This window comes from Oncorhynchus mykiss, chromosome 4 (assembly GCF_057628025.1).
Source record: "Oncorhynchus mykiss isolate SJ-2025 chromosome 4, ASM5762802v1, whole genome shotgun sequence".
Classification (NCBI taxonomy): Eukaryota; Metazoa; Chordata; class Actinopteri; order Salmoniformes; family Salmonidae; genus Oncorhynchus; species Oncorhynchus mykiss.
In genome coordinates, this window is record NC_143025.1 from 29,153,950 (window position 1) to 29,170,363 (window position 16,414).

The 16,414-nt window shown below is 41.9% G+C and overlaps 1 protein-coding gene across 2 annotated transcripts in view; it reads right to left on the reverse strand.

Moving 5' to 3' along the window:
* Positions 1–227: 227 nt before the first annotated feature.
* LOC110521644 (PR domain zinc finger protein 5) overlaps positions 228–16,414 on the reverse strand; it is a 65,947-nt gene continuing 49,760 nt past the window's right edge. Inside the window, exons 14-16 of one of the 2 annotated variants that reach the window (XM_021599332.3) lie at positions 13,133–13,218; positions 5,193–5,297; positions 228–2,238 (exon numbers count right to left, since the gene is read on the reverse strand). In XM_021599332.3, coding sequence (XP_021455007.1) covers positions 2,074–2,238; positions 5,193–5,297; positions 13,133–13,218 — 356 coding nt within the window. In that variant the 3' untranslated portion in view covers positions 228–2,073. The remainder of the gene's footprint in view (positions 2,239–5,192; positions 5,298–13,132; positions 13,219–16,414) is intronic. The other variant, XR_016495191.1, reaches the window with a different exon arrangement.

The following is a 16,414-nucleotide window of genomic DNA, read 5'->3' on the forward strand; positions in this document are numbered from 1 at the left end:
TGGGTGAGTGTGAGAAATGAGTCCGAGTGAGTCCCTTTATAGCGAGAGGAGAGAAGAGAGTAGAGCAACCATCAGATAGCCTCTTTAGTGGGTTGCTTTAGATCAGGCAAAGTGGGAACTGTAGAGATCAGGCAGCGGTGATCAGTGGTGACAGTGGCCACTGGGGGAAAAAACACTTCAATTAGGCTCCCAGCAGACTGCCAGCCAAACCAAGAATAAGGGTTAAATTAACAACAACAAAGCGAGCAAATTCAATCAATTCAAGTGTTTTCCGAAATACCCAAACGTCAACAGTTAATCAACACATACTTAGAATTAACAGAGTAAATGGCTGTTTGGTAAGTAATGAGGTTTTTATGAAGTACATTTCAAAACAGGAAAGTGTGATGTGAAATATTCACAGTTTGAGATGAATAGTAAAAGATACAAAATGTGTAACAGTCTGTGGAACACAGGAAGGCTATGGTCTGACCATACAAAAAGAACAGATAAACATACATAATTGCACCATCCATTAAATACATTATCCATTTAACATACAGGAGTATAAACAGAAAGAAACTGCTTGGTCCCTCAATATATGAAATAACCATATAAAACAGTCTTAGCAGACATGAAATACAGTATTATGAACAATTTGTTGCTCTTCTTTTGACAAACAGTAACAGTAACTTTGACAACAGTAATAAGGAATTTATTGCATTTCCAGACAATGCGTGGGCTGGAGGAAGGGAGTAGGCTGGCTGTGTTTGGTAAACATCTTTGTCTTTCAAACTCTCTGTGTGTTACCTGGTCATATAGCTGTAACAGAGTAAGGCACGGTACAGTTGGCATAAGACGGGAACCTAGAAGCCGATAAGCAGGAAAGAGACTTTTGGAGCGAGGCTAGTTATTGTATCGCGCTGAATTGTCTGGACATGCCACTCCCAAACTTTCCTATTAAAACTCAATTGAATGTAAAGTATAAACAGAAGAGCGGTTTGGAAGCAGATCAGAACAGCGTGGGTCTTGCGCCTCATCCAAACCCCCTGTGAATTGAATATGTACTCCATACTCCATAATTCCTATGTGCAGGATATGTTCCGATATTGAATTCTAATCTTTTCCATATTTTGCATTTGTATATATTTAATCGTAAAAAGAAAAGACTGCTTATTGCTACGTCTGAAATGCATAGCAGGCCATCCTGTACGTTTAACACTGTAAATATACAGTGAACTCCAAAAGTGTTGGGACAGATAAATGTGTTGTCGCTTTGGCTCTGTACTCCAGCACTTTGGATTTAAAATGATATTAATGGGACAAATTCATTAATGGGACAATTAATGGGACAAATTCACTTGCATGTGTTTTAGAGTAGCCACAAGTTAAGTATTTGGTTCCATATTCATAGCACACAACGACTACATCAAGATTGTGAAGCTACAAACCTGTTGGATGCATTTGCTGTTTATTCTGGTTGTGTTTCAGATAATTTTGTGCCAAATAGAAATGAATGGTAAATAGTGTCATTTTGTAGTCACTTTTATTGTAAATAAGAATAGAATATGTTTCTAATGCATTATTTACCATTCATTTCTATAGGGCACAAAATAATCTGAAAGACAACCAAAACAGACAGAAAATGCATCTGACAAATTTGTAGTCACAAACTTCATGTAGTCATTATGCGCTATGAATATGGCACACAATACTTAACTTTTTACTACTTTTATACAGCTGGTGTGGTAATGACACTCCATGGCGGTGGGCGTAGCTGGCGTGGGGAGCTGTGGGTGGACGCTGGTCTGGTCTGGGCCAGCTCAGCCCACATACTGTAAGTGGATTTGTCCCAATACTTTTGGTCCCCTAAAATGGGGGCACTATACAAGAAGTGCTGTAATTTTGATATGGATGAAAATACCTTCAAAGAAAAGGGGATAGTCTGCACTTTAACCTCATGGTCATTGTATCATTTAATATCCAAAGAGCTGGAGTACAGAACCAAAACAACCGCAAAATGTGTCACTGTGCCAATACTTTTGGAGTTCACTGCAGTTTATCTTCAGTAGTATCATATACAGTAGATGGGTCCTAGCCCTCTGTCTCCCCGTGAACATTCTCCATGTGCACTTTGAGGTAGTCGTTCCTGGTGAACTTCTTATGGCACAGCGAGCATTCTGCCATGGGCCTGTTGGGGTTGTGGGTCAGCTTGTGCCTGCTCAGCATCTTCTTCAGACTGAACGACAGATCACACACCTACAGAGAGCAGAGGAGAGAGAAGTGTGTTAGTTAGCTCTGTTAGAGATCAGAACGGATTAGACCTTAACTACAATACATACACATCTCTGTTATAGTAGCTCTCTGATGGATCTTACTGAATTAATTCAGTCCTAAACTAAACAAGTATGCTGCAGAGCAATATTAAGCTTTACAATCCCTATTATGGGTACAGCCAGCTGACTGAACCACATTTAATTGGTACTGGAAATCACACGAGAGAAGGCTTAGATAGAAATCCTATTTTCCCCGACATAAAGAGGGATTAAATTAAACATAACATCCATCACAAATGATCACTTTCACACCCCCAAAAAACGACTCCATTTCACACTACCAGTCATCTTAATCCTGCATTGGCATGGGTGCAGCAGTTCAACACCCGGTCTCAGGCTTCCCAGCATGTCTTCTTCACACTTAAATATCATCCATTCAAAATGCAAACAGTAGAGAAGTCCCCTAAAGTTCCTGTGACAGAGTGTGTGTTTCTGTGATCACATCATCAACCAGGTTTAATCACCATTTAGGATGCACGTCATAACACTAGACGGCTGGAGATACAGAATACCAAAATAATTGCACTCAAAGTCTTTAATAGTGAATCAACAATACATTTCATGAATTGAATTCAAACACATCCTTGAAATGATTAAAAATAAAGAGATGGCCTTAACTGATAACAGTACTCTCCTTCGTTTCCCGAACCCCCTAGTGCTAACCCAGCCAGTCTGGGCTTAAAAGACCCATCATGTCAGAGGGTTCTGAGGGTTAAGGAAACAGCCAATTTGATTGGCTTTCAGATGTAAAACTCTAGTAATTTAAAAAGACACCGTTGTGGGTCTTCCATAAAACAGAATAAAAACAGTGGAAGGAAAGATGTTTTCAATTTCCAGACATGGTAAGAGGAAAGTGAGGGGGATCCAGAGACTTTAACAGGTCTTAAAAGATCCTTCCAGAGCATCAGCAGGACCCGTGGTCGCGTGTTTCTCTCTGAGAATCATTATTACTCCTGCGGTATTATAAACAGAGGGTAATTTCTCCCTCTGATCTTCTCAATGTGTTTACGTGAGATCAGTCGACTAGACCTCTCCAGAGGAGAGAGATCTTTATCTTCCTCATATTGAGTTTTAGCCCACATCTGGCCCCATGCCACAGTCTGGCTGAGCAGAGTACATGCACACACAAGCACACATACATAAGCGTGGATACAAAAGCACGGACACACACATATGTACACATACAATCAGTGCCAGTCAAAAGTTTGGACACACCCACTCATTCCAGGGTTTTTCTTTATTTGTACTATTTTCTACATGGTAGAATAATAGTGAAGACATCAAAACTATGAAATAACACATATAGAATCATGTAGTAACCAAAAAAGTGTTAAACAAATCAAAATATATTTGAGATTTGAGATTGTTAAAAAATGCCACCCTTTGCCTTGACAGCTTTGCACACTCTTGGCATTCTCTCAACCAGCTTCACGAGATAGTCACCTGGAATGCATTTCAATGAACAGGTGTGCCTTGTTAAAAGTTAATTTGTGGAATGTCTTTCCTTCTTAATGCATTTGAGCCAATCAGTTGTGTTGTGACAAGGTAGGGTGGTATACAGAAGATAGCCCTATTTGGTAAAAGACCAAGTCCATATTATGGCAAGAACAGCTGAAATAAGCAAAGAGAAACAACAATCCATCATTACTTGAGTACATGAAAGTCAGTCAATACGGAACATTTCAAGAACTTTGAAAGTTTCTTCAAGTGCATACGATAAGTTCATTAGAGTTAACAGCACCTCAGATTGCAGCCCAAATAAATGCTTCACATAGTTCAAGTAACCGACATCTCAACACCAACTGTACAGAGGAGACAGCGTGAATCAGGCCTTCATGGTCGAATTGCCGCAAAGAAACCACTACTAAAGGACACCAATAAGAATAAGAGACTTGCTTGGGCCAAGAAAAAAAAGCTATGTACTTTAGACCGGTGGAAATCTGTCCTTTGGTCTGATGAGATTTTTGGTTGCAACTGCCGTGTCTTTGTGAGACACCGAGTAGGTGAACGGATTTCCGCATGTGTGGTTCCCCCCGTAAAGCATGGAGTATGAGGTGTGATGGTGTGGGGGTGCTTTGCTTGTGACACTGTCTGTGATTTATTTAGAAGGCACACAACCAGCATGGCTAACACAGCATTCTGCAGCGATACACCATCCCATCTGGTTTGCACTTAGTGGGACTATCAATTGTTTTTCAATAGGGTCATTACCCAACACACCTCCAGGCTGTGGAAGGGCTATTTGACCAAGAAGGAGAGTGATGGAGTGCTGCATCAGATGACCTGGTCTCCACAATCACCCGATCTCAACTAAATTGAGGTGGTTTGGGATGAGTTGGACCGCAGAGTGAAGGAAAAGCAGCCAACAAGTGCTCAGCATATGTGGGAACTCCTTCAAGACTGTTGGAAAAGCATTCCAGGTGAAGCTGGTTGAGAGAATGCCAAGAGTGTGCAAAGCTGTCATCAAGGCAAAGAGTGGCTACTTTGAAGAATCTGAAATATATTTTGATTGGTTTAACACTTTTTTGGCTAATACATGATTGCATATGTATTTCACAGTTTTGATATCTCGACTATTATTCTACAATGTAGAAAATAGTAAAAAATAAAAAATAAAATAAAAAATCTAATTGACTGGTACTGTATCCCCACACCATTTGGAGTTATGGTTAAAGTGGAAATATGTAACTTTTGGTGCCACCTGAACAAATTCACATTGAAATGTGATTTATAGATCTATAATTCTACTTGAAAGCAAGTCTAAGAAGTGGTAGATCTGTTCTATGTGCGCTATTTCTATGCTTCCCGTTCTTAAGTTTTGGTTATGTGTCTGGCAATCAGGAAACAGCGGAGCAACTTCAAAGGCCCAGAACTTACATCACACTGGAAGGGTTTCTCTCCGGTGTGGGTTCTCATGTGTTCGTCCAGACCTCTCTTCTGACTGAAGGCCTTGTTACATTCACTGCATTTATATGGCTTCTCCTGCAGGGACACACAAACAAATGCACACTTACAGACAGATCACCTCTCAACACACAGCCAACCCGTATACTATACACAAATACTGTACTCAAACAGAGACATGGACTCTCACACAATGGACACCCACAATCACACACACACACACCCTCATATCCTCTCACTTCAAACCCCACCGCCCCCCTAGTGAGTTTATGAAGATATGAAATGAGAGATTGTACAGCCCCTGCAGTAGGGAGGAAATGGCAAGCGTATGGGGCCATAAGGAACACATGGATCCCTCTAAAGCGTAAGAAAACACGGCACAGAAAAGCCCTTTGAACATGTACCAGTGCGCCGGCTCACTGGGGCTGTAGAATATCACCCTCTTCTCCACACCTCATCAGTTTACCAAAGAACATTTCCTCTGTGCCTTTCAGAGGCCTGTCTGGGTGTCACTCAAAAGCTCCTATCGCTCTGTGGGGGTGTGTGTTTTGTGTGTGTGTGCGTGATTTTCTGGGTGGACAGTCACTCTGTGGCTCTTTTTGACAAGACTCACTGATAGCAAAGTCTCTACCCATTTAGTGCGCAGTTGTCATGGGAACCGGGTGAATACAGGAAGTAAGGGTCCTGGGAAAAGAGCTATCATGTGGGCGGGACAAGGAGTGGCCAATGACACAGGATACAACCGGAGGTAAAGATCAGGTTCAATGCATATGTCTGTGAGTGTGTGTATATGAGTGAGTGTGTATGCGTGTGTGTGTGAGTGAGAAAGAAAACGAGAGACGCCTAACAGTGTGTGTGGGTGTGTGAGTTACTTGGGTGTGGAGACCAAACCAGAACATAAGTGACGGTTTGTGTATTGTAAACCGCCAGATAAACCTGCTAGTTTAATTGGTATCACTTTTCTAATAAAGCATCACTTTCACACTCAGGGGAAAACTTCCTCCTGAATGACATACAGAAAACCAAAAAAGGTTCAAGTTCAGAAGAAAACACACAGATGTATAGGGGTGATGTGGAGGACCCAGAATGCATCACTGTGACCCCAGTAACATCTGTATCTGCTCTTCGGCAGATGTTCACCCTTGTGACATTCAACCTGACCCTCTGATTGGCTCATATCTGAATCTGTCCAGTCAGGAGCCAGCGGGGTTATGAATGGAGGGATAAAGCTCTGTTTATGTAACTCTAAGAGATCCAGTAGGATCACATTTCATATCAAACGTGGTCAATGGTCATCTCTAAACCAACATCCTCTGTAATCCAATACAAAATCAAACCCATATACCCCTAGGCACTTCTTATGGCTTTGAAAGAATTGGAGGTAATTAGCAATATGGTGATGCTTCCGCCTAGCCTACTAGAGGGCAAGGTGGAGCAACTGCCGTATTGCTAATACCCATCTAAACTGGTCCGTTCACTTAATGCTGTGATGAACCAATCAGAGACTGCTATATTGCACCAATAGGGACCAGCTATAACTGACCAATGAAAAAGTGTTACAGTAAAACCCGTTCAGAGGTTTCCAAACTGAAAACAGAGGAGCTTGGAAGATTCTGATGGAACTTCAGAACTCTGGGCCAAAGTCAAACAAAATCAAACAGGCACCCCCACAGAGGGAACCAGTGGAATTTTAATCAGTGTGTTTACAGTCAGATCACTCTTGTCACCATCAGAGAAACTTAAAGAGATTAATAAAAAATCTCTGACCAGGCAACATGTCAGACGCTTTATACGAATCACATGTGTTCTATTGTAGTTGCCGATGGTTTGCTATGTGGGATAAACACACAACTCTAAACAGATCCATCTCTAAACTATACATTAACACTGAGCTGGAGCTCCTTCAGCCAAATGGCATTTGTTCTGCTGAGGGGTGACTTCATCGTCCAGCTCTCTGCTGTGTGTCAGCTCAGCCCATATTTCACTACTGCAGTCACGGTGCTCTGAGCAAAGACAGAGCCGGGGACACACAAAGCCATGTCTCAATTCAAACATGAATGTTTCATCAAGTCCTCGCTAGAGAATAGGAGCTGATAGGAGTGTCCCTGTGCCGCCAGCTGTCTGTTTCCACTGTACTATTTTAGGTCAGAAGCTTTATACTGTACCTGCAGTCCAGGTTCATAGAGTGCAACATACTGATGTGTGCTTGAGCAAACAGGAAATGTACTTGAAACGTGTCAACAAAACCGACAGGGCATACTCGTATGAATTAACGATCATGTAAAAAGTCATAAATAAATACTTGTACATAAATATTCAGTACCATGGCCACACACACACATCTCATGGAAAGCGGTGATTAGGTGGAGAACTTCAGTGGGTAGAGAAGTAGTGCAGAGGCACGGGCAGGAAATGACCTCATGAGAGAGCAGGGTGACCATGCTCTTCCTCTCCCCACCCTGAGCAGCTTGGTCCAAGCTCTGAGTCAGTGTACATTTACATGCTCATCGTATCAACACTAACGACACCTGTCATGTCCTCACAATGTACAGTCAGGAACCCAATCAGTCTTTCAAACTTTCAAAACTTCTCAGACTGTGCTCAGTGTCTGCTGTGAGATTGCTATTACATGTGGATGTATTCTAGTCCACCATATACAGCTCTAAGTAGTAATCATTATCCTCCCCAGACTTAAAAAAAAATAACTGTGGGAGAAGCCTACGTGAGTGTCCTGGAATCTCCTCATGGAAAAAAAAGTCCTTCAGCTTTCATGTTTGCAGAGCGAGACACTGACTGGCAAGACAGGACTCCTCTCTATTCCTGGCTGCCTGGCAGAGGTGTGTGAACCTCTATTCCTGGGTGTTAGGTTCTACAGCTTGGCTGAGCATGGAGCAGATCAACTAAAGCGTAGCGCTGGAGATGGGTAGATAAGCTTTTATGGACACCTGGGACTGGTACACCATATATACACAAAAGTATGTGGACATCCCTTCAAATGAGTGGAATTGGCTATTTCAGCCACACCCGTTGCTGACAGGTGTATAAAATTGAGCGCACAGCCATGCAATCTCCATAGACAAACATTGGCAGTAGAATGGCCTTACTGAAGAGCTCAGTGACTTTCAACGTGGCAGCGTCATAGGATGCCACCTTTCCAACAAGTCAGTTCGTCAAATGTCAGCCCTGCTAAAGCTGCCCCAGTCAACTGTAAGTTCTGTTATTGTGAAGTGGAACGGTCTAGGAGCAACAACTGCTCAAGGGGTAAAGTGGTAAGCCACACAAACTCACAGAACGGGAACGCCCGAGTGCTGAAGCGCGTAGCACATAAAAATAATCTGTCCTCGGTTACAACACTCACTACCAAGTTTCAAACTACGTCTGGAAGCAATGTGTAGCACAAGGACTGTTCATCGGGAGCTTCATGAAATGGGTTTCCATGGCCGAGCAGCCGCACACAAGCCTAAGATCAACACATCAATGTCCAGCGTCGGCTGGAGTGGTGTAAAGCTTGCCGCCATTGGACTCTGGAGCAGTGAAAATGCGTTCTCTGGAGTGATGAAACACGCTTCACCATCTGGAAGCCTGACGGACTAATCTGTGTTTGGCCAATTCCAGGACAATGCAACCTGCCCGAATGCATAGTGCCAACAGTAAAGTTTGGGGCTGGGGCTGTTTTTCATGGTACAGGCTAGGCCTCTTAGTTCCAGTGAAGGGAAATATTAACGCTACAGCATACAGTTGAAGACAGAAGTTTACATACACCTTAGCCAAATACATTTAAACTCAGTTTTTCACAATTCCTGACATTTAATCCTAGTAAAAGTTCCCAGTCTTAGGTCAGTTAGGATCACCACTTTATTTTAAGAATGTGAAATGTCAGAATAATAGTTGAGAGAATTACTTATTTCAGATTTTATTTCTTTCATCACATTCCAAGTGGGTCAGAAGTTTACATACACTCAATTAGTATTTGGTAACACTGCCTTTACATTGTTTAACTTGGGTCAAACGTTTTGGGTAGCCTTCTACAAGCTTCCCACAATAAGTTGGGTGAATTTTGGCCCATTCCTCCTGACAGAGCTGGTGTGACTGAGTCAGGTTTGTAGGCCTCCTTGCTCGCATACGCTTTTTCAGTTCTGCACACAAACTTTCTATAGGATTGAGGTCAGGGCTTTGTGATGGCCACTCCAATACCTTGACTTTGTTGTCCTTAACCTTTTGTGACTAGGGGGCAGTATTTTCATTTTTGGAAAAATAACGTTCCCGTAGTAAACAGGATATTTTGTCAGGGCGAGATGCTAGAATATGCATATAATTGACAGCTTAGGATAGAAAACACTCTAAAGTTTCCAAAACTGTAAAAATATTGTCTGTGAGTATAACAGAACTGAGGTTGCAGGCGAAAGCCTGAGAAAAATCCAAACAGGAAGGGACTCTTATTTAGAAGGCTCTGCGTTCCTATGCGTCCCTATTGAGCAGTGAATGGGCTATCAACCAGATTACTTTTTCTATGGCTTCCCTAATGTGTCTAGTGTCACAATACATAGTTTCAGGCTTTTATTTAGAAAAATGAGCCTTAACGTCAACATTGCGTCAGTGGTCAGCTGAAGTCTCTCATAGTGTTTGGTGCGTAAAGGACAAATGCGGCCATTGTTTCTCTCTCTCCTACTAAGAAGCCACCAGTCCCGGTTGATATATTATCAAATAGATATTTGAAAAACACCTTGAGGATTGACTATAAACAACGTTTGCCATGTTTCTGTCGATATTATGGAGCTAATTTGGAATATTTTTCGCCGTTGTAGTGACCGCAATTTCAGGTCGATTTCTCAGCGAACGTGAAGAACAAACAGAGCTATTTCGCCTACAAAAATAATATTTTTGGAAAAAAGGAACATTTGCTATCTAACTGGGAGTCTCTTGAGTGAAAACATCCGAAGCTCATCAAAAGTAAACGATTTAATTTGATTGCTTTTCTGATTTCCGTGACCAAGTTACCTGCTGCTAGCTGGACAAAATGCTATGCTAGGCTATCGATAAATTTACACAAATGCTTGTCTAGCTTTGGCTGTAAAGCATATTTTGAAAATCTGAGATGACAGGGTGATTAACAAAAGCCTAAACTGTGTCTCAATATATTTAATTTGTGATTTTCATGAATAGGAATATTTTCTAGGAATATTTATGTCCGTTGCGTTATGCTAATTAGTGTCAGATGATGACAACGGTCTCGTTCACGGGATGTCAGAGGTTTTAAGCCATTTTGCCACAACTTTGGAAGTATGCTTGGGGTCATTGACCATTTGGAAAACCCATTTGCAACCAAGCTTTAACTTCCTGACCGGTGTCTTGAGATGTTGCTTCAATATGTCCATATCATTTTCCTACCTCATGATGCCATCTATTTTGTGAAGTGCACCAGTCCCTCCTGCAGCAAAGCACCCCCACAACATGATGCTGCCACCCCCGTGCTTCACAATGGTGTTCTTTGGCTTGCAAGCCTCCCACTTTTCCTCCAAACATAACGATGGTCATTATGGCCAAACAGTTTTATTTTTGTTTCATCAGACCAGAGGAAATTTCTCCAAAAAGTACGATCTTTGTCCCCATGTGCAGTTGCAAACCGTAGTCTGGCTTTTTATGGCGGTTTTGGAGCAGTGGCTTCTTCCTTGCTGAGCGGCCTTTCAGGTTATGTCGATATTGGACTCGTTTTACTGTGGATATAGATGCTTTTGTACCGGTTTCCTCCAGCATCTTCACAAGATCCTTTGCTGTTGTTCTGGGATTCATTTGCACTTTTCGCACCACAAGTATGTTAATCTCTAGGAATCTCAGAACGCATCTCCTTCCTGAGCGATATGACGGCTGCGTGGTCCCATGGTGTTTATACTTGCATACTATTGTTTGTACAGATGAGCGTGGTACCTTCAGGCGTTTGGAAATTGCTCCCAAGGATGAACCAGACTTGTGGAGGTCTACAATTTGTTTTCTGAGGTCTTGGCTGATTTCTTTTGATTTTCCCATGAAGTCAAGCAAAGAGGCACTGAGTTTGAAAGTAGGTCTTGAAATACAGCCACAGGTACACCTCCAATTGACTCAAATTATGTCAATTAACCTATCAGAAGCTTCTAAAGGCATGACATCATTTTCTTGAATTTTCCACGCTGTTTAAAGGCACAGTCAACTTAGTGTTTGTAAACTTCTAACCCAGTGGAATTGTGATACAGTGAATTATAAGTGAAATAATCTCTCTGTAAACAATTGTTGGAAAAATTACTTGTGTCATGTACAAAGTAGAGGTCCTAACCGACTTGCCAAAACTATAGTGTGTTAACAAGAAATTTGTGGAGTGGTTGAAAAACGAGTTTTAATGACTCCAACCAAAGTGTACGTAAACTTCCGACTTCAACTGTACATTCAAGACGATTCTGTGCCTCCAAATCTGTGGTCAATGCCTGACCTCACTAATGCTTGTGGCTGAATGGAAGCAAGTCCTCACAGCACTGTTCCAACATCTCGTGGAAATCCTTTCCAGAAGAGTGGAGGCTGCTATAGCAGCAAATGGTTGACCAACTCCATATTAATGCCCATGATTTTGGAATGAGATGTTTGACAAGCAGGTGTCCGCACACTTTAGGTCATGTAGTGTATCTTAGACACACACAATTGCAAATATAAACACAGTAGCATGTGTAGATGTTCCTACATAAAAACAGAAAAGTATGCTTAAGGATATTTCATGTGACTTATGGAATACACCATAAGTCATGTCATAGTAAGAAGTTATTTCCTAGCTCATTTGGTGGTTAAAAACATCCGGCAGCAAAAACAGCTCTCAACGAAAACAGATCCAGAATGTTACTGTTATTCCTTGGTAGGGTTGGGAATTGCCAGGGACCTCACGATATTATCACGATACGATATGTATTGTGATTCGATTAGGGCTGTCACTTACCCCTAAAAAAAATATTAGTCAATCGAGTCATTTTTTCTTTCAACCAATCAATTGGTCAAAATGTTTAAATATCTATTTTTCAATATATAGACACACCCTATGTGTTTTTATAAAATCAACTATAAATACTAAACTTGTCTGATGTTTTAAGCACGCTGTTTGATTAAATAACTAAGACACACAAATGACTAAAGAGGGAGCCAGAGATCAAGATAGCCTAACCAGAAAAATATATATATTTCTGACCCCCCTCCTCCCGCTGCTGCTGGCCTTCGCAGATTTTGCCATTACACTCCTGAAGTTGCTGGTAATAGGCTACACCAGCTTTGTAGGTTACACCAATATATCTTACCATTTCTACCGACCAGTCAACTAAATGGGGTCAGCCCTAGATTCTATACTGCGATTTTGTTGCGATTTGATGTTCCAAACATATTGCTCACAATGTCTACTACAGAGAGACAAGAGAGAGCAATGAATAAACAAGTTTTAATCAGTCATTAAATAAAAGCGCTGAAAACATGTTGGCTCACTATTTAAAAAGAAGATGGAGAACAAGCTATAGAATGAAAAATATCGGAGTTTTGGTTCGGGTACAACCGACTAGCGCTAGATAACTAACTACCTACAGTAGCAAAAAAGAAACTGGGGACTTGGGAGTCAAATATTGATATAATATTGTACAAACCTGGTATTGTGATATGTAACTGTATACATTTTCCCCCATCACTATTCCTTGGCTTTCATGACTGGTTTTTACACTCAAATACATACAGAGACATACATGTGTGAATACACACACACGCGTAGGGGTGTGAGGATGGAAAGAGGAGGAGAAGGAGGTAAACGGAAATCTAACCAATTCCATGTGGCAGAGAAACACCAACACCTCAAACTGTTCCTGGAACAAAGAGATGAGAGAGTGTGTGGTAGAAGTGGGTGTGGAAAAGAGACTTACCCGAGTGTGTGTGCGAATGTGCATCTTCAGTCCATCATTCTTGCTGAATGCTTTGTCACAGTAAGGACACTGGTATGGCCGCTCACCTAGAGAGAAGCATCAACAGAAGGATCGACACACATCAGCGAGAAGGAAACATCAAAATCAATACAGAGAGGATTACAAATACAGTGTGCAGATGCTCTTAAGTAGTTTAGATAAGCGCACATTTGTCTACACACTAGGCAGTATGCAAAAAACTCTTTGAAACACAAAATACTACACAATGATCAAACACTAGACATATATACACACACATCCACCCAAAACTACTATGACCATGGTAATCTTCAAACAGAGCAGATCTAAGCTCAGAGGAATTGGAGGCATGAAAAAAATGTATGGGGAAAATACAAATTTTTGCGCTGCGGCTGGCCACATGCAGACCCTGATCAAAGTTATCTGTTTCCTGCCGGCCGGGCCTCCAGCTCTGATGCAGTGCCGCAGAGAGACGGGAGGGGAGATCTTCATGTTTATGCCACCCCTGCCCCTAAACTAGAGCTGCTGGCGCTGCCATGCACCGATGCACTACACTGCACTCTGACACTGATGGGGGCCACAAAAAATCTGAACTCATCATGAGGGCCGCAGTGGCTCATGGGTCTGCGTACCCACATCCATACCCACATGCAGTCAGAGCCGGTCCTAGCCTTTTGGGGGCCCTTGCGAGCAAAACATTTGAACAGCCCCCTTCTTGATAGCAAAGAAAAACAAGTTTTATACACTTCATTTCCTGCAATTCTACACATTTTGCCATGGGGCGTAGACAGTGCTTAATTTGAGCCGGATCCTGCCGGAACAGGATCTGGCACCTCTCAGTTTTGGACTGTTTCATTCCAGGAACCCATTTGCCAGGATCTGGTACCCCTCATGGCATAATTCTTTTTTTCACTCTTTGCAATGTAAAAAATGTAATAAAAGCAATCAGGGTTAATTCGAGTTGCCTCCTCTGTAATTCCCCTTCCCCCTAAAAAACATTGTGAAAACGTGCCTGATAAGAATTGATTTGAGTTAGTCCGGCCCAGGTTTTTGGATTGCACAACATTGTAGCCTATAGACAAATGCATGTCCATTGCTGTGGGGAGATAGAGAAGCATGCCTGTATCTCTCACAGAACTAGAATGCCATTTACTTTCTATGATCGCTCTCCCTCTCTCTGCTCTGATAGACATTAGCCTGCAACTCATCTCTCCAGCGTTGTACTTATGTACTCATAGCCATGGGAAGGGTTCTGGAGGTTCTGGCAGCAGCCCTGATGAATTGAAATACATTTGCCAAGAAGTTATAGAATTACTGCTGTCTGTTCAGAAAGAAATGCAATAATTCAGAAGACTACACCTGAAGTAGGCCTATAATTTAGTCACAGAAGATCAATAGCTTATTTTTTTATTTTTTTTAAATGTGTCTAGCTGTGGATTGTGTGTAGCCCAATAACAGGCCATGCCTACAGTTGGGAACATGTGGCAAATCTGTCAGTGAATAGCATGCAGCCAAAACAGGGCTTTCGCAATATTGCAAATACAATCGTGGGAAAACACAGATTGGAAAGCAAATGGCTCCTGCTGAAAAGAGAAGACTAATCTGCCTTTAGGCTACCAAATATGTTACCAACTTCCAAATAGGCTTATTGAGCAAACAGCATTGTTTTGCAAAGGAAAACAAGAGAGAGGCTTTTGACACAAGGGCATCAGCCATCGCTGATGAGTGAGCTGCGCATCATTGGATGATTCAGTTAAACTGGAAAGCTTTTTTAGGACTATAATTTCCTCCTCATATTGCACAATATGTGTGTCTCCACACACCTAGGCCTAGGCTATTGATGGATTCAAGACGTTTTTAATGATCTCAGTTTCAGTGTCAAAGTGGCCTGTCATTTCAATACATTTTTCGGCATTGAAAAAGATTCTGCCAAAGTCTGCAGTCATGTAAAATGATGTATAAATACATAAAAAAGGTCTTCCCGGACCCTAGGCTACAAACTTTTTGTTCCGGCACCTGCCAATTTACAAATGAAGCACTGGGCATAGAGAATACGTTGCAGTATTAACTCATTTCATACAATTCTACTCATTTTGCCATGGGGAAGAGAGAAATGTTTGGAGTTTTTAATAGGATATCGGAGTGAGAATGACTAACAAAATCAAAGGGGTCCCGCAGTTGGTCATTTGACCATGATTACAAGTTTAGATAGGTGGCTAGACTAATTTACCAATCTAAACAATGTTAGGTGACATGAGTGAGTGAATGTCAGTAAGTGACATAAGAGAAAAACTGCTGATGCACAGCCACATTTTTTAATTGCAACTTGTGTATTCATTCTACTATTCTAACTCTCAATAGTAAGTTGGTCCGTGGACCTGTGCTGAGCATAAATCTGGTTCTTCTCAAGGCCCTTTTCTCCCTCTAGCCATGCTGCCTCTGGTTGTGCACTGATGCTTTTCTATGCAGGGAAACCCTTCTCCAGGCTTTAGGTCCCCACAGGAACTACAATTATGAAGGGATTCTATGGTTGTTAGGTTCGGGTAGAGGTTATTATAATGTAGATGTGTTCTGAGAAGATCCTCACTGGGCAATGATGAAGAAAAGCAAACAGAACTCCCACAAACCTTCTCAGAATCAGATAAAGTCAAATATCCTTTTATCCAGCGTTTCCCAAACTTGGACCTCGGGACCCCAAAGGGTGCACGGTTGGTTTTTTCCCAAAATAATCAGCGGTGTAGTGCTAGGGCGAAAAACTAAACGTGCACCCCTTGGGGTCTCGAGGACCGAGTTTAGAAAACCTTGCTTTTATCTTATTCGAATCAAATAAAATGGTACACACTCACAAATCTGCCTATAGTTTTATGTGAGGAAATAATGATTGATTATTTATCACACTAATCCATGTGTTCTTTCTAGTGAGAGAAAAGGCCTCACAATCAGTAGTACCGCTTGTCTCATGAAAATACATAGCTCCAAAGTAAGAACACACTACAACCCATAGTCAGGCTGGCCCGGCTGAGCTGAGCCCGGGCCCAGTGGATCAAAGACAGGCCAGCCTAACTCCCAGAGATCCTATCTGAGCACGCTCTGTACGATGGCAAAGAGGATGTGACAGGCTGTCAGTCAAACAGCCAGCAGACACGTGGATCTATTTACCCCAGAGCTGATCCGCAGCCCAGATAGCACAACCAGCACTGATTACCAACCTATATATGGAATATGAGGTAACTCATATAACCGCAGTGAAAATACCCCTTCCAA